Source organism: Drosophila subpulchrella, unplaced genomic scaffold (genome assembly GCF_014743375.2).
Source record: "Drosophila subpulchrella strain 33 F10 #4 breed RU33 unplaced genomic scaffold, RU_Dsub_v1.1 Primary Assembly Seq354, whole genome shotgun sequence".
Classification (NCBI taxonomy): domain Eukaryota; kingdom Metazoa; phylum Arthropoda; class Insecta; order Diptera; family Drosophilidae; genus Drosophila; species Drosophila subpulchrella.
This window is the reverse complement of record NW_023665577.1, coordinates 3,897,197-3,920,619: the sequence shown is the minus strand read 5'-3', so window position 1 is coordinate 3,920,619 and position 23,423 is coordinate 3,897,197. Positions and strand designations below refer to the sequence as shown.

Genomic DNA, 23,423 nt, shown 5'->3' with positions numbered 1-23,423 from the left:
GTTAAGGTTACCTTAAGTAGGGCCCTGTATTTGTATCCTTGATTGCCACTTGCTGATTGCATGTCTTATCTTTCAGCGATAAACTTGCGAGTCTGTGTCGCTGCTGCTACTACGCCACCTCAACATCGAATGCCGCCGTAACTGCTGCCGCTGCTGCGGCCCAACAACAACAGCAGAGTCACTTGCTCAACGACACATCCTCAACCTCGTCGTCGGTGCTGCTGATCGACAACGATCCTGCCGTGATCGGGGGGAATACCTCATCGTCCACAGCGCTGGACTCGATGGATGACCTGGACGCCGATATAGTGGCTGCGCGGCCCACCCACCAGCGACGATACACCTGTCACCATGCGTTAATCAGCGGAAACGGCAGTGATTCCCAAATGGCGGCTACGGCGGGCCTCATCAATCGGCTGGCTCTGGACTCGGAGATTCATACGCTTCTCCAGCGTAGTCCATTCGCAACGAATCAACTGTTGTACTGTAAGAACCGCACATCGTCCATCTACACCGACAGCTCCGATGACATAAGCAGCTTGGCGGGATCCGACTCCCTGCTGTGGGACGACCGCTCCTTCACGGCACTGCCCAGTACGAGATCAGCTCAGATTGCCAAGATAGTGGAGTATTTTGAGCGGAAGCGACAAGACTCCTCGCCGCCATCGGTGCACCATCGCAACGGAAACGGCACTGTGGCCGCTGCCGTGGCTGCTTCGGCACTGGGATCCAACTACCTCTCGTACGAGTCTCGTCGCTATTCGGATTTCAAGCGGCACCTGAATGCGGATGCCCTGTGCTTCGATCTGGACAAGAAGCCAGCGCAGCAAAGGATGATGGTGTGCGAGGGTGCAGTCAAGTCCAAGCTTCCCATATTCGACAAAAAGAAGCAACAGCAGGGCGGTTAGCCGATATCTTGTTACGGAAAGACAGACCTGATTATATATTTAATTTATTTGTTCAGTCACCTTAAGACTTAGTTCGATTCTGTGAGATTTGTATCCCCATATCCGATTCCTTTATACCTGGCAGTACCAATTGATAAGAATACAGCAAATAATCGCAACTTAGTTTGCCCACAAAAGTTGGTTAGTTTTCGATGCCTAAAAGTTTAATTCATAAGTTTATAGTTTATTTCCTTATTGTCATGTGTATAGAGCGCAATTGCAAATAAGCCAAAATGTTCTACTAAAAATTAAGCATGCCCTTTACAATAAGAGAATCCATTTCGTTTATATTAGTTTGAAAATTGTATCTAATTACCATTTAAAAACATAATCATATGTCGTACTGGTTCCTAGTCCTTCAAATTTACATCGTTACATATATTATGCTAAATTAGCGAGTATTCAGATACCAATCATGGAAAGTATTTATTCTTAATAATTAAACCTGTCGCTGGTAAACTCCTACGAAATGGCATAGCTGTTCTTTATAAATACTATACATATATTATTAAATTTATCGCGCTATTTATTTGATTGTGTCTAAACTCTGTATAAAAAGATTATGTTTAAATACAAATATACATACACATACACATAAAATGGCATATTGCAATACATACATTTTACCTGTAACGATTAAGTACCACATAAGGTCAAAGTAAAATATCGATGTAGACTTATCAACTTGAGGTTTTAAGACTTGAAGCCCCCTTCCCCTCAAAAATTGTACAGATGATCCCGGATCAATGCGAGATGGAAGACCATTTATCATTGGCCAATTTCGATCGGCTTAACCACGACTTAGGACTTTAGCATTAGATCTTACTTTAAAAATATGTGGGTATCTACATTACAAATAAATACATATGTATACATTAAACCAAGCAGATCAATATCATAGATTGGCTGAAAAATTTCAGATTTTATAAAAAAGTTTATTATGGGACATGATTTATTGTTTTACTTATTTTTTCTGTGTCCTTTAGAATCGAACTTACATATACGATTAATGCTATTCGGCTGCAATTATACTTCAATTATTACACATATTGCAAGAGCAAGGCGAAGACTGAGCCATCGTTTTTCAATTGGCTAGTAGATTCCATTTTACTGATGATAGGAAAATATATCCGTAAACTGATTATTTTATCAAGAATTCATTAGGAAATAATGGCTCCAACTGAAGCATCTTACTTTACCAACTTAGACACTGTTCAACAGAAAAATGTATTAAGATAATTGAGACTTCCGTGGCAGCTGTAAATAAAGTACGATATGTGTACATAAGATTCAGCAGTATAGAAAAGATTGTTAAGAAATGTAAGTCGTCCATTTGAGCATAACACGTCAACCTCATTGCATCGTCTTGTTAATGGGTTCTAAGTAAAGCCAAACATTAGAGAATCATGAATTTAAAATTCATTTCCGGTTGCCAATCAAATATTTTAATGCACTTACCGACTTGGGTCGATCATGAATAAGTATTATACATATATATTATTATCAACATTGAAATCGCAGTCCATCCCAGACACATGAACGAAATTAGTTTCGGTTTTTAACAGAAGTTAAAACAAACTAAATCTAAAGTCGAAGAACAAAAACATGTCAGGCAAACAAATAATTTTGTAAAACTGTAAACTGATTATTGTACTCGTATAATAAAGATACTGATATAGTAAAACTACCGCTTTTATTTACGATCTCTATTTGATCGCAGTTGAATATTACCTGGGTTGTATGATGTCTGTTTTAGGCCAAAGCCTAAAAGTATGCAAAGAAATATTTTATTATTTTACATGATCCTTTGATCATGTAAACATTTTATCGTTTTTAAAAAAGTTATTAGAGGCTCCGTTCTGTGGAGGTTTTTCAATCCGCTTGACGCTGCACGAATTACATCAAAATACACCCTTTTCCAAAAAAGATTCCCAAGGTATTATATCAAAATTATGTTTATTTGCATGGTTTTCTATGGTACAATATTCTGGTAAATTGTGAGTACTATTATAGGGTTTGTGTTAAATTGAATACAAAAAGCTTTTATCTCATTTCCGACGATTCGGGAGTCCAATGAGAAAGTTCAAAACATTCGCATTTCAAATCAGACTCGCAAAAGTCGCTGGGATTGTGGGGTGTGGTTGGCTCGTTGGAGGCGATGGTCTATTTATCTGGATGGTGAGCTTACGAACTATAAGCTGTAGAACAGAACTAGATTACCACATGGTCTACCTCTAAGCGGGGCTTATCCCTGCTGTCTCATAAACTTTGAATAAATAATACAAACTAAAATTGGACTACACTAGTTTTGGGGGCTCCTATTTCCCATTTAGCTCAGCGTCAGACTCCGGGGTCCCATGCGTGGCACATTCCTGGGACCAGCCTGGGCCTTTGGAAGCTCCGCCGACTTGCGTGCTCCATCCTCCTCGTCCTCGTCCCCGAACAGCAGGGCCGCCAGACTCGTCTCAAAAGTGGTCTTCTTGCGCTGCGTGGGCTTTGCACTGACCACCGGCGCCTTGGTTGTGGCCAATGTGGCATCCGACTTGGTTATTCCAGGCTGGTGAGTCGTTGAGGTCGTGGAGGTGCTAGAGGATGTTGAGGTGGAACTGCTACTGCTACTGACTGGCGGTGATGCAGTCAAAGGCTTTGCTGTGGTGCCCACCAGAGCCAATGCAATTGGCTGATCCTGGGCAGCATTCTTGGCCCCTGCGATCTCTTCCTGTTCCACCTGCTCCACGTGCTTGTAACCCGGCGGGTAGATGGGCTTGAAGCCACCCTGAAGCTGTGGCTGGAAGCTGTCCATCTCCGAGGGCTTCTCCGCTGTCAACGGACTGGCTGTGGGCTGCTCCTCGTCAGCTTTCTTTTCCTCTGTGGTCTCGACATCAGCTCGGTTTATGTTGTTCTTCTCGTAGACCGCCTGATCCGTGGTAGAAGGAACAATGTTCCAGTTACTAGGCGCAGCGGGATTTACAACTGCAGGTCCACTGGCACCAGCACCTAGGCTCACACTTGGATAGAATGGCGCCATAAAGTCCTTCTCGAAATTCTGACCGCGCAGATCGAAGTCGCTGCTCAGACCCTCCTCCGTTTGGGTGTCCTGGCGGATCTCATTGATCACCGACGTGGCCAGGTTGATGTTGGAGAACTTCTGACCCTGTTCGTGACGGAAAGGATTCGGTTCAGTGGGTGTGTAGGCAATGGCGATGGGTGTCTCTGTGCCAGTGCCCAGAGCACCGGTTATGATCCTTGGAGCCACCAGCACTCCTGGAATAGCAGCCTGGGCATCGGGATGAAGCTCTGAGTATGAGGGATCTGGCTTCTCGATGGGATAGGGGAACTTCTCCTTGGGCACCGTCTGCACTTTGTTTTGCTGCTGCAGCGACTGGGGCTTCTTGTTCTTTAGAATGGGTTCTTGTGGCTGATCGCGGATCACGGAAAACGGAGTGTTCTGATATTCTGCCGGGGCTGAGGGAGCTTCTCCCGCCGCTTGCCCCTTTTCCGCACTCTTCATTGGAAAAACCACATACATTCCGCTGGGATCTAGCTTCTGCTGGCTGAGCTTAGAGGCCTCAGCCTCCTGGGGATCATTTTCGGCTGTGACCTGGATCTCTCCCGCACCCGTATCATCGCCTGGCAGACTTACAGCCTTCTTCTGGGACTGTAGCATTTGCAGGGTGACCACTGGCTCCAGTTTCGTGTCCTCCACTCCCTGGCGTTCCTTGCCGGGGGTAACTGGCTGTGGCGGATCGTTGATCACCAGATCCTCCTCCTCGAAGTCGGCAGCTGCCTCGGCATCAATGGTCTTGTAGGGTTCCGCTGAGGGAGCATGTCGCTCGGCGGGGTAGCCATCAACAGATCTCAGTGGACCAGGTCCATGGGGACGACGGGGATACATGTGATCGGGCAGGTAGGGAACATTCTGGCCACCATACGGGGGCAGTCTGTAAACCCTCCTGTTGACATCACCTACTCCTGAACTCGGACCCACGGGGTACTCCGAGATGCGATTCATGGGATAACGCTTCTGCATCATCTGCTGTTGCTGTTGATGCAGTGGCTGACGACGATGGGCAAACTGGGGTGGCACTGAGGGATTGTAAGGACGTTTAGGACCAGGACCTTGTTGCTGGGGCAGACGGATGTTGCCCAGTTCCTGCTTGAAGTTGGGAGGATGTCCGCTGGATATCTTGGCATTCGGACGGAACTGTGGCAAAATGTTGGGCAGGTTACTGGGACGTGGTCCATTCTGGGGCTTCCGATTGAACTCATTATAGAAATTGGACTGTGGTGATGGTCCCATTGGTCGCTTGCCAGGAGTTGGAGGTGCCTGAGGCACTGGCAAAGTAGTGGGATAACGCGGTGGTGGTTCCATGTCCAGTGAAGGTAGCTCGCCTTGTCCTGGCTGCTGAGCAGGGAATTTCTATGGATAAAGATGGGTTAGGTTAAAGTTTAGTTTTCTCAGTCACTCCCTAATAACAGACTTACCAATGGTGGTTTCTGCTGGCTCAAGTTGAGCACTTCATGCTGCTGGATCTGCACATTAGCACTGCCAGGGGCGGCTTCATCCTTGCCCTTGGGGAAGACAACAGGATTGGAGTTTTGAATTTGCTGCAGACTTAGGGGATGAGCATGACCGTTGATTTGGGGTCCTGCCGGAGGACCTTGCATCACAGCGGAGGAGGACAGTTCCAGTTCTTCTCCCTGGGCGGGGAACCGAATATTGGTGGAGACCAGCAGCTCCTTGGTGTCATCTCCCTGCATCGCAGCCGACGGTGTGGGCTGCGTTTGGGGAGGCGTTGAAGTTTGTGGTGGGTAGGCGAGATGTGGAGCCTGCTCTGGCTTGGCCACTGGTTTCTTGGAAGGTCGCTTATTGGAACCGATCAGAGGCAACTGCTGATAGGGACTAGGTGCCTCTGGTGCTGGCTCTTGGTAGGAAATCGTTCCAGGGCCTCCAGAAGTGGCCACATTTCCGTTCTGATGGAAGTTGGAGTTTTGCTGGATGCTGGGCGTCTGTTGGTAGTTCGAAGGCTGGGCCACTTGTTCCTTAAGTGGGCGCTTGATGTTGCCAATATCTTCGTTGATCACCTGACCATATTGCACTCCCGGAGTGTCTTTGGCGAAGAGAGGTTCCTTCTCCATGCTTGGGTGACCCACACTAACCTGTTGCACTTGACTGCCGAGGACAAAGGAGGCTGATTGCTGGCCCGGTGAGATGACCACGTTGTTGATCTGGCCAGGCACTGGGCGGTATTGCATCATGTTGGGCTGCTGCACTTGGTAGGAGACGTACTCGTTGCTGTAGTTCTCCTGACTGCCGGAGATCACCTTCTGCTCGTTGGGATTGGGTCGTTGCTGTTGGGATCCTGGCTGCTGAGAACCTGGCTGTTGCATGGCGAAGGGTGATGGTTTGGATGGTGCGATGGGCTGGATGAGATTACCCTGGGCATCAAATCCCTGGTTTTGCTGGTAGTTTTGTGCCACATTGGATTCTTCCTCTGCCAGACTGTTGAATATATCGCTGAGGGTCATGGGGGATTTGGGAGGAGTTGGTTGCTGTTGCTGAGTTGGCGGTTGAGGCTGATGTTGCTGCTGTTGATGAAGTTGCTGTTGCTGCTGATGTTGCTGCTGCTGATGCTGTTGCTGTTGCTGTTGTTGTTGCTGTTGCTGTTGCTGTTGCTGTTGCTGTTGCTGTTGCTGTTGCTGTTGCTGTTGCTGTTGCTGTTGTTTTTGCTGTTGCTGCTGCTGCTGCTTTTCCAGTTGCTGCTGGTATGGATATTTCTGCTTTTCCAGTTGCTGCTTCTCCAGCTGCAGCTGATATTGCTGCTGTTGATATAGCTGTTGCTGCTGCTCCTGATATTGCTGATGCTGTATTTGCTGTTGCTGCTGCAAAAGTTGCTGCTTCTCCAGTTGCTGCTGCTGCTGCTCCTCGGCCTGAGTGTTCTTCTGCCCCAGCGTGTGGTAAACATCGGCTGGATCCAGGTTGGGAATACCAGTTCCCGGAATGGGACTGAAGGCGGGCGGTGGCGTGGGTCCTTCGGTGAACACCACAGGTGGACTTGTGCTCGAGGTGGTGTACATCTTGGTGGTTGTCGAGGGCTCTGTGGGAAAGATGGCCGCCTGTGGTGTGGCATGATGGGTGGTCAGGGCCTCATCGCTGCTGCTGGGAGTGGGTCTTGGAGATGGCTTCACCGGAGACTGACTGGTGCTGGGCACAGTGGGGCTATATTTTTTGGTGGGCACAAACTTCTTGCGAGTGGTGCTAGTCCTCGGTGGTTGCTGCGTGGTTGAGACAGTCTGCAGAGGAATGGGTCGTCGGGAGGTGGTGGTATACTTGGCCACCGGACTCGTGGCCTCCGTGGTTGTGGTGGTGCTAACTGGTCTCCTGGTTCCCCGAGTAGTCGTCGTCGTAGTGGTTGTTGTGGTGGAAGTGGAGGTACTCGTGCTTGTGGTGGTGCTGGGACTACTGGGATAGTAAGCTCCTACCGTGGGTGTTACAGCAGTAAGTTTAGTAGTTGGCACCGTAAAATAGTTCGAGCTGTGATAGTTGGGGGGTGGTGGAGTGACTGGAGCCACCACAGAAGTAGGTTTCTTGTTGGTGATGTAGTTCTTGTTGCTTCCCTGGTACTTCAGATTGGCATACGAACTGGAGACGAGTGGATAGACAAACTTCGACGAGGAGTACTTCACCGGCAGGTTCAAGAAGTCGTGTATGTTGGGTGAACTTCCTCCGCTAAGCACAATCTTCTCGTTGGGATCCACCACCTCGTTGGCCTCCGGCTGTATACCCGCTGGTTTCTTGGCACTGAAGTCCAGCTGACCCGACACGGGATCCTGGCGAGCATAGTAGGGTTTTCCCTCGTTGAAGATCTGATTGGGCAGCACATAGCTGGTGGAGATGACGTCCTCCTCTCCAGAAACATCGGCGCTTCTTGCCTCCAAGGGCAACAGGGCCGATGGGGTCTCCGTGGTGGACTCCCCTCTCGATGTTGCTGCTGCACCAAGCAACAACATTAGTGCCAGCTGCAACACCAAGTTGCAACTGCCTGCCATTTTGCTAGGCTGAAACGAGAAAAAAGAAACGCAATCTTTAATTTGAATCGCAGACCTTCCGCCCAAACCCAAACCACTTTTGATTTCAAAGTCTGCACAAGGCCGCTGTCACTTCAAAAGCTTTGACAACGAACCGCTTCCACATTTATGGTGCGAAAATTGCAGCTAGTTGTTTGTGATTGCTGGCGTTGCTGCCTCGAGTCCCGACAGCAATTTGTCAGTCGACCAGGCACACCGTAGGTTGGCTTAATTGAGACATGACCGTGTCTGCTTCTTTGTTATACGAGAAGTGTTTTGGCCAAAACAAAGAGCCCATGGCTGGCCTTCGAGTTATGATTGCAGATCAAAATCAAAACATCGACTGGCAGTGGCAGTGTCGCTTACAATTAACTATACACAACTGGTGCACTCCAAATTTGGCACTCACTCTGGTCCACAAGTGACTGGATGGGATGGTTTGGTATGGGATTGCTTTGATTTTCATAAAAAGCTGCTGCAATAGTCGCGGCCAGCGAGCAAATAAAAGGAAAAAGTGAAATTTTACCAAATGTGAGCAGCCAGTTTTTGCAGCGAGTGGAAAACCCGTCTGGGAGTTGTGGTCGTGGTGGCTCATTGTGGTGGTTATGTCAAACGAGCCAAATGCCAGCCGCTGGCCTAACCAATGGTCTTGGTCTTGGTCTTGGTCGTGGTCTTGGCTTGATCTTGGTCTTGGCCTATTGTCTAACGCTCTCCGATATTCTGCTGCAACAAAAATAAAAGAGCTTATAGCGCCGAAATCGACTGGGCCGCCAGTGCTTTCGATTCGATTCGAGTCGCCGCTTCTTCTGCCGTGACAAGAAATTCACTTTCAAAAACACAGTTCAACTTTCATTCAATCAAAATACATCGATAATGTCACCCAGCCAAAATACCCAGCGCTAATTATGACTGACTCACCGATGGAGAGCAGGCACATCAATGTCAAAGTCGCATTATAAGCTCAAACGCAGCGGACTGTCAATCAAGGCATTTAGAAATTTATTCAAAAAGCCGCGGGTAGGCCACAAGAATCCCAGATGAAAGTGCAATTGCAATTGCCAGCGGTGTCTCCGAAATTGCCGTGGCTATTATTATTATGGTCTAGATTTCCTCTCGATTGCATGCGGCATGTGCCACACGAAATTGCCGGTGATCTCCATCTCGCAGCCCGTTTTGCTACCACAACTTTCATTTCAATTGTCAATGAATTAGCCAGCGATTGTGCTTTCCTCTGTTCTTCGAAATCAGACAAAGTGTTATGCAAATGCAGCGGCCAATTTTGCATGCCTCGTCGATGGGCCGCCGCAATTCATAAGGCCAAGTAGAACTTGTATCAACAGACTGGCTAACTGGGTAATTGGGTCACAATTTAGGAACTTGTTTGCTCTTTCCATCACATTCATAATGTCCACAGTTCGCTTTTATCAGTATGCTAATAAAAAAGAACAACCCGAAGAGAGGCAGCAGCAGAAGCAGAATCAAGAGCTTCGTAGCATAGCATCCTCCTGTAGAACAGCGAATGCCAAATAAAAACCTGTCATCGCTGGATTGTTGAAAGAGCACGCGCTCGAAAACGAAAGACTCAAGACACAAACTTCTTGTCAACAAGTCTTTTGAATACGCGAACGTGGTTCCATTGCACACTTGAGCCGCACTTGATTGCCACTTTCCATTATGAGCTTGGTCGAATGAAGGAATTTCTGGGCGGCCAATCGATGGATGGATGCATTTTCATTTTCATAATTTACGCATCTGGGTCACTGTGCTAATTGTTTGTAATTATTATTCAATATGTGAGGCACGGCTTTCATGCCGCGTAGAAAGTGCTAATTTAATTAAATTTAAACATATAGAAACGAGTTATGGACGCGGCATTCCAAGGCGTTTGGGGGTTCAACGAACTCCGCCCAATTACTGACCCAATTTTTGGGGAAGGAAGGAAGTCGCGTCTGCGGATTAGTGCGATCACCTGCTGCACTTGGCTTTCACATTACACAACTCTCCTGCGTCTCTCTCTCTGATTAACTCATTTCGCCTGAAGTTCCCACCGTAATCTTGGCATAAACCCCATAACTTTCCATCTACCACCCCGCAGAGAGGTGTTACTGTTTAGAGGAAGACACCCCGAAAAAGTCGCACGTCCATTATGAACCACCGCAATTAGGTGTAATTTTTAATGGCACAGAAATAGTGGCAATCAAAAGCGTGGTAAACATAATTACGACGACAAAACGAAACACATAATAGCGAAAATGCTTATTTTTAATTCCCCCCTGTGGGCAATGTTGACAAAGAGCAGCTAGCAAAGTCATTAGTCCAATCTGGAGCCCAGACTCAGACCCTAAGACTCAACTTTAAACTGTCTCTACCAAGCTGATTTTTAAACCAGATACCAGGGGATTGGGGGTCTTTAGAGGGGCACCTCGGCGCTTTCCTACATTTCTTATTTCTTTCAATGGCACGGCCAGCAGCAGCTGCAACTTTCACTTTTGGCAGCCAAAAATTTCTCGCTCAACTTCTGAGTGCTGTTCGCCTTTGCTTTTGCTTTTGCGGCTGGATATGCTGCGGCGCCAGAGAGAATTATTTATGGCTTACCGAATTTATGCCTCAACTTTAACCGCAAAGCAAAAGCAAGAGCAAAAGCAGCCAAACCAGAACGGTAGGACGCAAAATAAAAATAATTAAAATCAGTGAAATTTTTGATTGCCCGCTTGGCTCTCAGCAGTATGAGGCAACTTGTAATCCCAATCCCAAATACCGAGGAAGCCAGCCTTCCTGCCCGCCGGTCTGCCTCACGTTTTGTCTTGTTTTCTTCGCTTTTTTCGGTGAATCAACCAGGCAACAAATACCAGACACAGATACCAAATACCCAGAGGAGGTACCACAAAAATAAACCAACATCGACTGCGAGAGAAGCGGCTGGAACTCGTGTATGTAGCTCAGCTGACCCCGTTAACGATCATTGGACAAACAGTCGGTTGCGAGTGCGACTGGAATTCGGACGAAGCCTGGTCTTGGGCCTGGAAACCCTATGTTTGTGGCCCGCAGATCCCGGCTGTATTTAAATGCACCTTAAATAACTATTTGAAATTTATAAATTTTCTAAAAATATTTAACTCTGATCAATACCTATTCTAAATAATATCAAAAGAATAACACTTTAATTATAGTTTCTATGTTTTCAAAAAAGAATTGCATTCGTTGGTACATTAAACAATCCAAATAACAATAAGGACTTATTAAACTTCCTTGATTTTTAACTAGCTGACTGGATTATATTATATATGCTAAATCCAGTTCAGGCTGCCATACATTTTTAAAATAAAGCTAGTCAGTCAATGGTCTATCATTAGGTCTTTATGTTCATTTGGGAAGGAAAACCATTTATTATTTTTATTTTTCTTGTAGCTCCGATTTAATGTTTCAGTTAGATGATACTAATGTGAATTCCAAAGCTAATAGATCAATCAAATAAATCCAATAATTTCTTTTCATGTAATAGGAGAGTCATTTCATTAATTTTCCCGACCTTAGGTAGTTTCCATTTTGATGGCCTTAGGTCTTACAATTCCCAAAATCGCCGCCGTCTTAGTCATTCAAATTAATTTGCATTTCTTTCTGGCGAAAAACGGAAAGGCGCAGCAAAACAACACGAGAAATTTCACTTTTTAAGGTGCGTAATCGCTCTGGGCCACACCACTCACACTCATAAATCCCGGCTATGATCTCTGCGGCCTGCTGCCTGAAGTTAACGTCAACGTTAACGTTAACAAATGTTGGCAAGTGCACACACCTTGGCCAAAGTCGCGTGAATCATTCACTCGAGTGGTGCAATCCCACGAAACTTCGAGCGAATTCCCCTGAACCAAAAGCAATCACAGGCCAAGGAAATCCGTGATCGGATTTCCGCTCTCTCGATGGAGAAGATAGAAAGATAGAAAGTGACGCCCACATGCTAAGTGCCGATTAGCATATAGAAATGAATAACCCCATTGACCAAAACAGGCGGAATTCCTACGGTTAGGCAAAAGAAGACACATTTTAGGGGGCATAAAAACCGAAAGACTAAAAATCAATAAACCGAAATGGCCGCTGACCGCGTCTAAAAAATGGCAATGAAAGTCAAGGCAACGTGCCTGAAATCTTAATTATAATAATACGCATTCGCAGGTTCTTCAAAGAGAAATGGTGAAATTTCAGCTTGCCGCCAGAGTGTGAAGTTCAAGCCGAGCACTTCAAATGCCACACACACACTCTCCGAAAACTTGAATTTGTTGCTATTTTATTAGTTATAATGAAGTCGGCGACGGCGAGTCGAAATTTACAACAACTTATGGCACAAAGCGAGGAAATTATGCGCTGCACACATGCCCACTGCGCTGACTATACGAATTTTACAATGGAATTGCTATTATTAAAGTACTGTCCGAGCCGTCAAATGGAAACTGCTCAAGTGCTGATTTGAAGAAAGAGCGTACAGAAAAGCTGACTTGAAATGTTGGAGTGACAGCCAAATAGTTAGGAAAACTATAGGTGCACAGAAAAAATATTACAATAAATGTATGGTTTCTTTAAATGGATAAATGATTTTGTAAATACATATACTTAAGTTTTGAATGGAGAATATCTCATTTTACTGAACACTTTTCCTCTGTGTAATGAAAAACTAAACTTGCTCGTGCTCAAATAAAAAGGAAAGTGCTCAAGGTGCTCCCGAGTCGACAGACAAATTCAGAGAGCAGCGATAAGGCCGATAAGCGAGCGATGATTGACTATGTTCGCCGATGGATACATCCCATTTGCAGAATCGCCGCACGTCGCCGATCTGAGCAGCCAATAAATCTTTCAAGGCTGTCAGTTCGTTTTTGGTGGCGGAGTGTGACTTCCTCGGCAGAAGAGGCGCCCATAAATGGCCAGATCTCGAGTGGGAAAGGGGAACGCTTGTGTACTCATAGGTAATTCGGTTTAGGCCTGCTGCCTCTGGCAATTCTTTTATGGTCACTTGGCTTTTTGGCTCACTGGCTGGCTGGTTGCTGGGTTGCAAGTAACGCAATTGCACTAGCTGCGGCAATGGAAACTGCTGCGCCCGCGCGTGCCATCCAGTAAATGGGTTGGCTCCAAGTTCTGTTTCTGCTTGTGATTCCGATTCTTATTCTCTCTGGCTGACTCTGGCCTGGCATAGCTAAGCATATAGTATATATAGCCAATTTGGGTCGCTGGCGATGGCTATAAATCAGCAGGCGGACTCCTTAGCGGCCTATTGGGAACGCCGCTCCGACCTTTTGGGAAAGTAATAAATTAGCTAACGGTTGGCTGCCAATTGATCTCGTTATCTCCTCGTCTGTATATTGAATAATTCGCGAATGCATAACAACCGCCAGTCAGCCAGCCAAACACGCAACCCATCGGATCCCATGCAAAGTGTGAATTCATTACCAGAATTCAATTATTGTGCACTTTACATAACGCCAGACGTTGGTCAATGAACCTGACAATTTTTTGGCCAATGTGGAATGTGGTATCTCGGAAACAAGTTTACGTCAATTAGCATGTAGTCCACGATTTTTAGGTCAACCGAATTTGATGGGGAGGAAAGTAAGCCATTGCGAGATGTGGACAAAGACAAAAAAGCCGTCTCTTGTGTACATAATTATTCTGCTATAAAAAAGTGAGCCACTTTTTTGTACCGCCTGCCGCTTTGCAAAAGTGCATGGGCCGGCGACAAACCGACTAAAAAACAGAGAGGCAAACAAAAGACTTAAGGCACGAACTCGTGTGGGTTGCTGGGCCTGCCCTGATTTCCAGCTGGTGACCAGCGGCAGCCCGCTGCATTTTACTTTTTTTTTAGCTAAGTTAAGTGCAGCATGCTAATTAGCTGCAACCGTAGTGGCCCACGAACATTCCTAACCGCTTAACCCACAAATCTTACCCGCAAACTGGCTGAATCTGGCTGATATCCTTGGCTGCCGGTGGCCCAAAGTATTCCACAATTAGTTGGTGGCTCGAAAAACCAATCAACTTCACACTGGCACACTCACAGGGAATAAAAGAGACCGAGCACACACAACAATTACCGTTGTTGCGATTTCCGTTGACGGTGCCGTACGAAATTCGATTCGATTTTCCAAACACGTCTCACACTTTTCTTTTCTCTCGGCTCGCGTTCAATATTGAATCTCTGGTATTTGCATTTCTCTCACGAATCCCAAGTATCTGAAGACCACGACGCGACCGCTGCCTTCGACGGCCAGGCACTGAATGAAGTTGTGCGGCGACAAAAGAAATTTTTATTAAAAAGAAAGCACTGCCGGTAAGAGCGGCCATCTGCAAGCGGTTACAAACGGTTAACAGAGCGGCTGTTAACTTTTAACTGCTGGTGGAAATTCAAAAATCAAATCTACTGCAGTGGAACGCCTTAATTGTTAACTGCAATCCGGGCATTTACGAGCCGCTTCCGAGGGTTCGCCATAAAAGCGATTACGGTTACGGTTCTGGTGATAGGAAAGTTAGATAAAAGTGTTCCCCCCACGGCACGGGCTTAATGACTTAATTGATCAAGAAAGTCTCTGCAAGAACTGCGTACTTCCACCTCAATAGTTTGGCCCTAGACAACAAATGAAAGCTGACCAAGCGAAGCTATTAGGCTAGAAACTTTTTATTTTGAAAATAGCTCAACTAAGCCCTAATATCTTATATAAAATCGCATTTAATGCGCAAAAAGAGGTGCCTAATGACTTTAAGCTCATATTTGACTTGATGTTACGTGCATGTACGAAAGACAGTCGAAATAAAATATTTTGGTGGCTCTGGCTCCGAAAACGCCACTGAACTTCCAAGCGGCAAACAGTGAAAGCGGAAGCACTTATTATTCTCTGTATTTTGCACCACAGCTAAAAAAGTGATGGACAAAACGCTGGAACGACAGCAGCAATCAAAGCAATACATATAATTACTTCATTCACAAACGCAACCGGAATCGGATCAGGGCCACAAAGTTTTGAAGCACTGGCAAATAAAAATTGGGCATTAAATAAGCGAAGGAAAGCTGTCGGTAATCACTTTCAGATCTCAGTACCCGAATGTTATGTTTATTTGCCCGATTTTACTTAAATTTTATTGATTTATTGCATAACGAATTGGTAACTGTTTCTTAAAAGTGAGAGTTTGGATAGGAAACACTAGTGCCATTGATCTATAGTAATTTTTAACTCGATTACCACTTTTAAAAATACGTTCTAAAACCTTTCCAATTCAATTTTCTTATAAATAGGAAATATTTCAACAAAGAATCTGGTTTTGAAGTAGCAATTTAGTTAGGAAATCATAATTATATGCTAACTATATCAGTACGCAGCATACATTCTTAATTGACCGTAATGTAATTTTAAATAAATAAATATACATCATTATTTGTACAGGTCCTTTCCCAGTCAACACAATATCTACTCACTGGGCTTAAATAAATAAATACATTTATTTTGTCCGCAATGTTTTTTATAAACTAAATTCTGCGTATAGTTCAAAGGTGATTCAGAACCATTTGATTAGTCTTTGCTGCTAGGCAGCAAACAGTCACTAGAGTACGCACACTCGTCGGGGGGTCGGTGAAATTCGTCCTTTGAGCACTCAGCGAGCCTGGTTGAAGGGGTTTTCCGGAGACTTGTTCCACTCCTTCATTAGCAGCTGCTTCCACTGGGACATGCGGAGCGAGGGATTCTCGGCCTTGATGCGGGGCAGATTGTTGGCTTCGAAGGTCCTGTAGGCGGCGCGCATTCGCTTCTCGGGATGCTTGTCGTCCTCGCTGTCGTTGACACTATAATAAGAGAATATACTCTGTAAGTTATCATATTTGAGGTCATGTTCCTAGAGCACTCACCTCAGCACCACAATAGCCTCGTCAATGTTGGAGGCCACATCCGTGTCGGCCATGGAACGGTTGAGATTCTCCTCGACATGGTTCTGGACCACAACTCGCGAGGCAGCCGGTTTGTTGGCCTCGTTGATGGCCTCCATCACACGCTGCTTCTTCTCGATCTCCTCGAGAATCTGCTGGCGGTTGATCTTGGCCAGCGGCTGCTTGCGCTGCGTGTTGATGGAGGACATCTCCTGGTCAAGGAGCGCCTTGGCCTCTGCCTTCCGCTTGGCCGCTTCCGCCCTCTTGCGGTCCTCCTCCTCCTTGCGCTGTTGTTTCTTCGCAAGATTCTTGTCGTCATCGTGCCACAGGCGATCCTCCGCCTCCTTGGTCTTCTTTTCCTGCGTCGCCTTCTTGGTGGCCTCCTTGCGCTCGCGGGCCTCCACCGCCTTCGAGTTCATTCCCATTTTCTTTGGCATAGTGTCCTTCAAAGTGGTTTCCTTCCTAAAATATTGTCTTTTTTTTATTGATTTGGGGCCAGTGTGACCAGGGCTGGAGGGCTCCCGGTAGCCGAAAAAGTGTCAGGAAATAATACTAAAAAATTCAAATCTAATTGGAATATTTTAAATTGTTCTAAAAAATCATGCCTCGGAAATATGTTTTCTTACAGGTTTTTGAAATTAATTTTGGTTGGACATTGGCCGCTCATTTTGGTTTAGTACTATGACCGTTTTTATTTCTATCTCAGCTTAAAATACTATTTACTATATAGCTTGTAAAAACTAACATTAGAAATGCCATAAACTACCATTTCAAATAGCCTTGCTATTCTTGTGACCGCTATTGTAATTAGTATTAGTAGTTTCCCCACATCTGGGCACACTTTGAACCTTTTTTGTTTACACCACAATACTCGCGCTAAATGGACATCCTAAAAGCAGAAATAGCTCGGAAACGAAAGCTCCTCGAGCAGAAGCAGCTGGTGGACGACAAGAAGAAGTACTTCAGGCGCGGCGACCTGAACGCCAAGGACACGGAGGAGGTGCTGCAGAAGGTGGGCTACAAGAAGCAGGAGTCTGTGGAGGCCCAGGGACAGACCATCGAGGGCGCCTACAGTTTCGTGGCCGATGGCCAGAACATCCTGCCCCGCGCAGAGGTCATCCGGCGACTAAGGGAGCGCGGTGAACCCATTCTGATATTCGGCGAAACGGAGCCCGAGGCCTTCGACAGGTTGCGGCAGTGCGAGATCTCGCAACCTGAGGCGAACCGGGGATTCCGCAACGACTTCCAGGAGGCCATGGAGCAGGTGGACGCCGCATACCTGCAGGAGATGTTCGCGAACGCACCCACCGCCAAGGAGGACAAGAAGTCGGACTTCGCCGAGCTGGACGAGACCGTGTCCTGGGAGAGCATACAGACCATGGCCCAGAAGATGGGCCGCAACAAGGACTACGACATGGACGTAATCATCACGCTGCTCACCTTCCTCCTCAAGCTGTGGAACGACCAGATCGCCAACTATAGCAAGCACGAGAAGATGTCCACTAAAGTGAAGATGACTCGGGTTATTTACACGCAAACCAAGGAGTACGTGAAGCCGCTGTTCCGCAAACTGAAGCATCACACGCTGCCCGAGGACATTCTGGACAGTCTGCGGGACATTTGCAAGCACCTGCTCAACCGCAACTACATCACCGCCAGCGATGCCTACCTGGAGATGGCCATCGGCAACGCCCCCTGGCCCATCGGTGTCACCATGGTGGGCATCCACGCTCGTACGGGTCGCGAAAAGATCTTCTCCAAGAACGTGGCCCACGTGATGAACGACGAGACGCAGCGCAAGTACATCCAGGGCCTCAAACGACTGATGACCAAGTGCCAGGAGTACTTCCCCACCGATCCCTCCAAGTGCGTGGAGTACGTTAGCAAGAAGGATCGCGAATAAACTCAAGCTTTATGTTAGTCATTATTGTAATATCAATACCAAGCGTTTCACTTAAAGTAGAGAGCAAGTGAGGATCCGGAGTATCTCCAGACTCACTTTTTTCCCAGCTCGGCGGAGCGCTGCGACGACTTTTCCACGGCGTTTATCAAAGTAGCCCTAAAAAAAGAGTATGCTATACAAAAAGTTTATAATAGAGTTCATAAGGTCACCCACCTGAGGTTTCCCTTTTCCAGTTCGTGGACGCCGACTATGGTGGAACCGCCGGGGGAGCAAACTTCGTCCCGCAGCACTGCCGGATGTTTGCCGGTAAGGAGCACCGTCTTGGCCGCTCCCAGCAGCGTTTGTGCCGCAAACTGAATAGCCATCTGTCGTGGAACTCCCTGCTTAACTCCGCCGTCGGCCAAGGCTTCGATGATGGTGTAGACGAATGCCGGACCGCAGCCCGCCACTCCAGTGACGGCGTCAATCATGGTCTCCGGCACTTGCTGGGCCAGACCCAGGGCGTTAAGCATTAAATGAATCTTCTCCAAGTCGTGAAGGGAGACGCGAGCGTTGCCAGTGTACACAGTGCAGCCCTCGCCCACTTGCATGGATGTGTTGGGCATGGTGCGGATCACCTTCAGTTCGGAGCTGCCCATGAAGCTGAAAGCCTCCTCCAGCCTTTGAAGACTTGTTCCCGCTAGAACCGACACAATCAGCTTGCTGGCGTCCTTGGCCGACGGTACGTGCTTGTACTTGAGTTGCTCGGCGCAGGGTGAGAGCATGTGCGGCTTGACACAGATGAAGACAATGTCCGTGTGTTCCAGGACCTCGCAGTTGTCGTCGCTGGTCACAGCTCCCAGATCCCGCCAGCGCTGCAGGTTCTCGATGTGGGGACCGGACACCAGCACCTGGCTGGCCTTCACGATCCCACAGCGCACTAGTCCGGATCCAATGGCAAAGGCCATGTTTCCGCCCCCGATGAAGCCGATGCGTTCGTCTAACTTGGCCATGTTTTGGGAACTGTCTGCCTTATTTGCGGGCCCTCCAGATGATTCCAAGCGATTGATTGATGTTAGATAATGCTAAAAGGCCCCTTGAGCTTGTCTTATTGTCAATAATTGCGTTGGCTGGATTTTATCGCTTCTCTAATCAATAACAGCTGCCGGGTGCAGGGGCGTAGCTGGGAAACATTGTTTTAAGGGGTCAACACCAAATATTATTTAGGATCAAAAGATTAATAGGCTTCTAAAATTAAATAAATAATTTATGCTTATCTAATATTGTCATACAAAACAAATAACATACAAGTTTACAGAGATTTTTATTTAAAAAGATTACATGTCCTTGGAATTGTTTTAAAAATTTGTTTCCTTTTTGATTTGCACTTGTGGCACATCTCCCCTTTTAAAAAAAGTCGTTTTCTTAAATCCCCAAAGTAACGCCCATGAGCTTTGGTGTGACCGTACATTCTGTGACCAACTAAACCGAAAATATACCAGATAAACGTACCACTCTTGCAGATTGAATTTATTTAATATTTCTTCCGCCGATGGCTTCTCAAGAATTGGGTGAATGAGTTCGAAGCCCACGGTTCCGCTACTGACAAGAATGCGGCGTCATTTGCAGTGGAGCATAAAGCAGGTGGGTTAATTCATCATCTAGCCAATCAACTTGTTAACTCCTCGTTATTTACCAGCTAACGGGCAGTTATGCAGATGGCCAGTTGTCTCCGCGCCGGGTTACCGAGCAGGCCCTGGAAGATGCCCTCCTATGGAAAACTCTCAACGCCTTCGTGCGCCTCACAACAGAGCAGGCTCTCAAGCAGGCCCAGGACTCGGAGAAGCGGTATCAGCAAGGGCAGCCAAAGGGGGAGCTAGATGGAGTCACCATCGCCATCAAGGATAACTTTTGCACCAAAGATGTCCACACCTCCTGTGCCTCGCGGTAGGGGATCAAGGAAACACCATAATACTGAACTTGTATCCTCACAATCCTTGTTACCAGGATGCTTCAGGACTTTGTGCCGCCCTACGATGCCACCGTGTGTTCCAGGCTCAAGCAAGCTGGCGCTGTAATTCTGGGAAAGACCAACATGGATCAGTTTGCCATGGGCGCCGGCACTGTGGACTCCCTGTACGGACCCACCAAGAACATCTGGAGCGAGGACCTTGACCAGGACCACTGGCGCATCGCGGGCGGCAGCTCCGGAGGCTCTGCATCCGCCGTGGCCGCAGGTCTTTGTTATGCGTGAGTATTGACTTGTTTATGTTTTGACCACCTAACCTCAAAGGCGGCGGGAGGAAAAAGTAGCATATTTAACGAAAACTAGCCACCAGAGGACCACTAGTCAGCTTTGTCCACACCGAGACTTGCAGTTTTATTAACGGGCAACGAGGCGGATTCGCACTGACTGCCCCTCGCATTCGCATTACATAACATACTAAGGATAGGGGCACTAAATGTTTAGATGATGATCTCCGTGTCGGCCAGATCCTCGTCCGAGGGCAGCGTAATGTTGGCGGGGTCCACGTAGTTGGGGCTGACCAAATCCAAGCCGGCCTGCTCGCGGCGGCGCAGCTCCAGGAAGCCCTCGCGTTGGGCCCAGTCGCGGAACTGGGTGTCGGGCAGGTAGGCCCAGTAGAAGGTGCCCCACACCAGGCACAGCGTCACCGTGAAGAAGAACGTCGACTTGGTGGCCTTGCGGTCCTCCACCTCGTCCTTGTAGTCGAATCCGTAGCTCTGCCAGTTCTTGGGACTCGGATTGGCAAAGTCCTCCGCGGTGAGCGAAGTGGGAGCCGTGACGGTCTCATCCTTCTTCGGGGACGTCTTGATGGTGCGCAGCACTGCCGCCTGGTTGGCCACCAGGGAACGCTGCAGCGCCACGGCGCGGCTGGTCAGTCGAAAGAGCGCGGACATCGCTTCGGGCAGCAATTTCGGTCGCAAATTTGGTAAATAATCGAGTTTTCCCTTGGTCGTTCGACTTCTGACAGCTGCGCAGTGTGGCCGTTCGACGCACTTTGTCAGCTGGACGTTGGGAATGCCCACTTGATGCGGTATTTGTTTTTTGGTATTTTTTAACGAGCCTCTCGCTTGAACTCAAAAAACTTATTTTTAAGATTGGTTTTTAATTTAAACGTGATTTTTGGGTTATTGCTATTATTCTAAAACAATTACCAAGAGTTGAAAATTTCTAACGCGGAGGAAATATACTTACCCTCGCAGTTTCGAATTTTTAATTCGACTTTTGTTCTGATATTTGAATAATTGTTCAATTTCTGTTCGAAATTCAAAACTTTCTTTTGGAGTTTTAAAGTTTTTTTTGTTGAATTCTTTGATTATAAGAAGCTAAAGTAATTTATAAACACCCCCTTTTACATTTCAGTGCAATTGGCTCGGACACAGGCGGCTCCACCCGCAATCCCGCCTCCTACTGTGGCGTAGTGGGCTTGAAACCCACCTACGGTTTAGTTTCCCGTCATGGCCTCATCCCGCTGGTGAACTCCATGGACGTGCCCGGCATTTTCGGCCGCTCCGTCAGTGACTGCGTGACGGTACTAAACGCCGTGGCTGGACCAGATCAACTGGACTCCACAACTATCAGACAGCCTTTCACTAGGCTGAAACTGCCGGAAATCGGGCAAATTGACCTAAGCACTGTGCGCATAGGGATACCAAAAGAATACCACTGCCATGGACTCTCCGCCGAAGTTCTGGAAACGTGGTCCAAGGTGGCCGATCTCCTGGAGTGCAGCGGTGCCTCCGTGCGACAGGTTTCCTTGCCAAATACGGCAGCCAGTATATTTGTGTACTCCATTCTTAATCAGTGCGAGGTGGCCAGCAACATGGCCCGGTACGATGGCATCGAGTACGGTCACCGAGCATCCGATGAGCGAAGCACGGAGCAGTTGTACGCCCTTTCCCGGGCTGAGGGATTCAACGAGGTGGTGAAGACACGCATCCTTACGGGAAACTTCCTGCTCCTACGGAAGAACTACGACCACTATTTCGAGAAGGCGTTGCGGGTGCGTCGCCTTATTGCCGAGGACTTTGTCAAAGTGTTTGAGTCTTCAGACAAAGAGGAAGGCGTGGATATCCTTCTCACACCTACAACTCTAACAGAGGCTCCACTGTACAAGGACTTCGCCTCCCTGACCAACAGGGATCAATGTGCTGTGCAGGACTTTTGCACTCAGCCAGCCAATATGGCTGGAATTCCCGCAGTGTCCATACCCATTCGTCTGTCACGCGCAGGATTGCCTTTGAGCCTTCAGCTGATGAGCAACAGCCTCAACGAGCAGTTGCTGCTCACCGTGGCCCGCTGGATCGAGGACCAGGTGGGATTCGACAGCCTGGAGCACAGTCAAGAACACAAGGCTAGTTCGTAAATGTAATCAACAATGCTTTAATTTAATAAAATCTGTTATTGGTTAATTGTTAAGGGTTTCTTACTCTCTGAGACGACAAGATGACCCTAAATCTATGCAAACTTTGCACTGCGGATCAGTCCATCGCTGCTAGCTATATAAACTTCGTTATTGTCACCACAGCAGATGCTATTCACACAGCTGCCCACATCCACCTCGCCCAGGGCTCTTGGCTGTACGGATCCCAAATCGGTCCAAGCCTTAACCTTTTTGTCATAGCCGCCGGAATACAAATGTTTCTCATCTCCGCAAAGGGCGTTTACGATCATTTCGTGACAGTCCTACAATAGGATCAAAGATAAATCCTAATAAATATTTAAATTAAAAAAAGAATAATTAAGCAGACTTACCGGTATATGCCAAAGTTGGGTATACTGCTGCTGCGGAAGGTTGTTAACCAGTTGCAGACCCATTCCAGATCGATCGGGAAAGGCGAGGTAGCTGCGCTTTCCATCCACCAATGGCCCAAGAAGACGGAGCGGCGACTTGCCGGCGATCACCGCCTTATTGCTATACTTGCCGGACTTGCCATCCGCCACCTGGGAGACCACCACGTCCAAGTCGCGAACTGTGAAAATCAGCTTTTGCTCGCCCGCCAGCGACTTGACCTCCTCCACCAGGTTGTACTTGAAGAGCATGCGGTCGTTGGTCCAAGTGGTCACCACGCCCTTGTCATCTCCCGTGTAAAGAACGGTTCCGTCGCAATACATAGCCTGAATGGCGTTGTCGCAGCGGAATAACTCTTGCACGGCTTCGTCTCCATATGGGGGCAGCATAAAGTGCACCTGGCCATCGCAACTGCTTGAGAAGACCTTTCCGTGCTGGTTGACGGCCATGCAGTATATGTAAGCCTCGTGAGCGTTCACAGTGGCCAATAGTTGTAGTTCCGGTGACCAGATCTGCAAGGGAAGGGGTCAGCAAAGCGAGCGTTGAAGAGAAGCGATAGATACCCACTCGGATTTTACCGTCGGCGCCTCCAGAGAACAGCTGCCCATCGAAGTACGCCACGCAGGTGGCATCCCCTTCATGTCCCTCGGAGGACGTGTGTTCGATGCGGGCGTTGTTGGCCATTTGGCAGTTGGGAGCGGACTGAGACATTCCCATGCTATCCGTCGTCTTCCGACATGATCAACATATGTACATCTATATAGCATGGAAGTGCTCTCTGCAAGCTATAAATAAAATCACGAACACTGTGCGGTATA

General features: G+C 47.5%; 8 protein-coding genes across 10 annotated transcripts in view; 3 read left to right on the top strand and 5 right to left on the bottom strand.

The window, feature by feature from the left end:
- Positions 1 to 1,861, top strand: part of LOC119559861 — a 49,601-nt gene extending 47,740 nt beyond the window's left edge. For 2 of the 3 annotated variants that reach the window (XM_037872968.1, XM_037872967.1), the window contains exon 8: positions 77 to 1,861. In XM_037872968.1, coding sequence (XP_037728896.1) covers positions 77 to 908 — 832 coding nt within the window. In that variant the 3' untranslated portion in view covers positions 909 to 1,861. The remainder of the gene's footprint in view (positions 1 to 76) is intronic. The other variant, XM_037872969.1, reaches the window with a different exon arrangement.
- Positions 1,862 to 2,980: 1,119 nt separating this feature from the next.
- Positions 2,981 to 7,997, bottom strand: LOC119560375 (nuclear receptor coactivator 6). The gene is made up of 2 exons (XM_037873782.1): positions 5,433 to 7,997; positions 2,981 to 5,367 (listed from the first exon to the last, which is right to left on the bottom strand). The coding sequence occupies exons 1-2, from the start codon at positions 7,995 to 7,997 to the stop codon at positions 3,277 to 3,279; spliced, it is 4,656 nt and encodes a 1,551-aa protein (XP_037729710.1). The 3' UTR covers positions 2,981 to 3,276.
- A 7,464-nt stretch (positions 7,998 to 15,461) lies between these two features.
- On the bottom strand, positions 15,462 to 16,417 carry LOC119560103 (coiled-coil domain-containing protein 124). The gene is made up of 2 exons (XM_037873449.1): positions 15,892 to 16,417; positions 15,462 to 15,828 (listed from the first exon to the last, which is right to left on the bottom strand). Exons 1-2 carry the CDS (start codon positions 16,344 to 16,346, stop codon positions 15,642 to 15,644), a joined length of 642 nt encoding a protein of 213 aa, XP_037729377.1. The 5' UTR covers positions 16,347 to 16,417; the 3' UTR covers positions 15,462 to 15,641.
- A 336-nt stretch (positions 16,418 to 16,753) lies between these two features.
- Positions 16,754 to 17,848, top strand: LOC119560742 (pre-mRNA-splicing factor 18). The gene has a single exon (XM_037874356.1). It carries the CDS (start codon positions 16,790 to 16,792, stop codon positions 17,810 to 17,812), a length of 1,023 nt encoding a protein of 340 aa, XP_037730284.1. The 5' UTR covers positions 16,754 to 16,789; the 3' UTR covers positions 17,813 to 17,848.
- LOC119560743 (pyrroline-5-carboxylate reductase) lies at positions 17,798 to 18,956 on the bottom strand. Its single transcript, XM_037874357.1, has 2 exons — positions 18,026 to 18,956; positions 17,798 to 17,968 (listed from the first exon to the last, which is right to left on the bottom strand). Exons 1-2 carry the CDS (start codon positions 18,802 to 18,804, stop codon positions 17,905 to 17,907), a joined length of 843 nt encoding a protein of 280 aa, XP_037730285.1. The 5' UTR covers positions 18,805 to 18,956; the 3' UTR covers positions 17,798 to 17,904.
- Positions 18,957 to 19,314: 358 nt separating this feature from the next.
- LOC119560552 (glutamyl-tRNA(Gln) amidotransferase subunit A, mitochondrial) lies at positions 19,315 to 22,225 on the top strand. Its single transcript, XM_037874064.1, has 4 exons — positions 19,315 to 19,435; positions 19,491 to 19,738; positions 19,799 to 20,041; positions 21,177 to 22,225. Exons 1-4 carry the CDS (start codon positions 19,367 to 19,369, stop codon positions 22,177 to 22,179), a joined length of 1,563 nt encoding a protein of 520 aa, XP_037729992.1. The 5' UTR covers positions 19,315 to 19,366; the 3' UTR covers positions 22,180 to 22,225.
- On the bottom strand, positions 20,142 to 20,801 carry LOC119560554 (NADH dehydrogenase [ubiquinone] 1 beta subcomplex subunit 11, mitochondrial). Its single transcript, XM_037874066.1, has one exon. The coding sequence runs from the start codon at positions 20,708 to 20,710 to the stop codon at positions 20,258 to 20,260; it is 453 nt and encodes a 150-aa protein (XP_037729994.1). The 5' UTR covers positions 20,711 to 20,801; the 3' UTR covers positions 20,142 to 20,257.
- On the bottom strand, positions 22,173 to 23,420 carry LOC119560553 (F-box/WD repeat-containing protein lin-23). Its single transcript, XM_037874065.1, has 3 exons — positions 23,173 to 23,420; positions 22,569 to 23,117; positions 22,173 to 22,499 (listed from the first exon to the last, which is right to left on the bottom strand). Exons 1-3 carry the CDS (start codon positions 23,320 to 23,322, stop codon positions 22,272 to 22,274), a joined length of 927 nt encoding a protein of 308 aa, XP_037729993.1. The 5' UTR covers positions 23,323 to 23,420; the 3' UTR covers positions 22,173 to 22,271.
- Between the last annotated feature and the right edge of the window lie 3 nt (positions 23,421 to 23,423).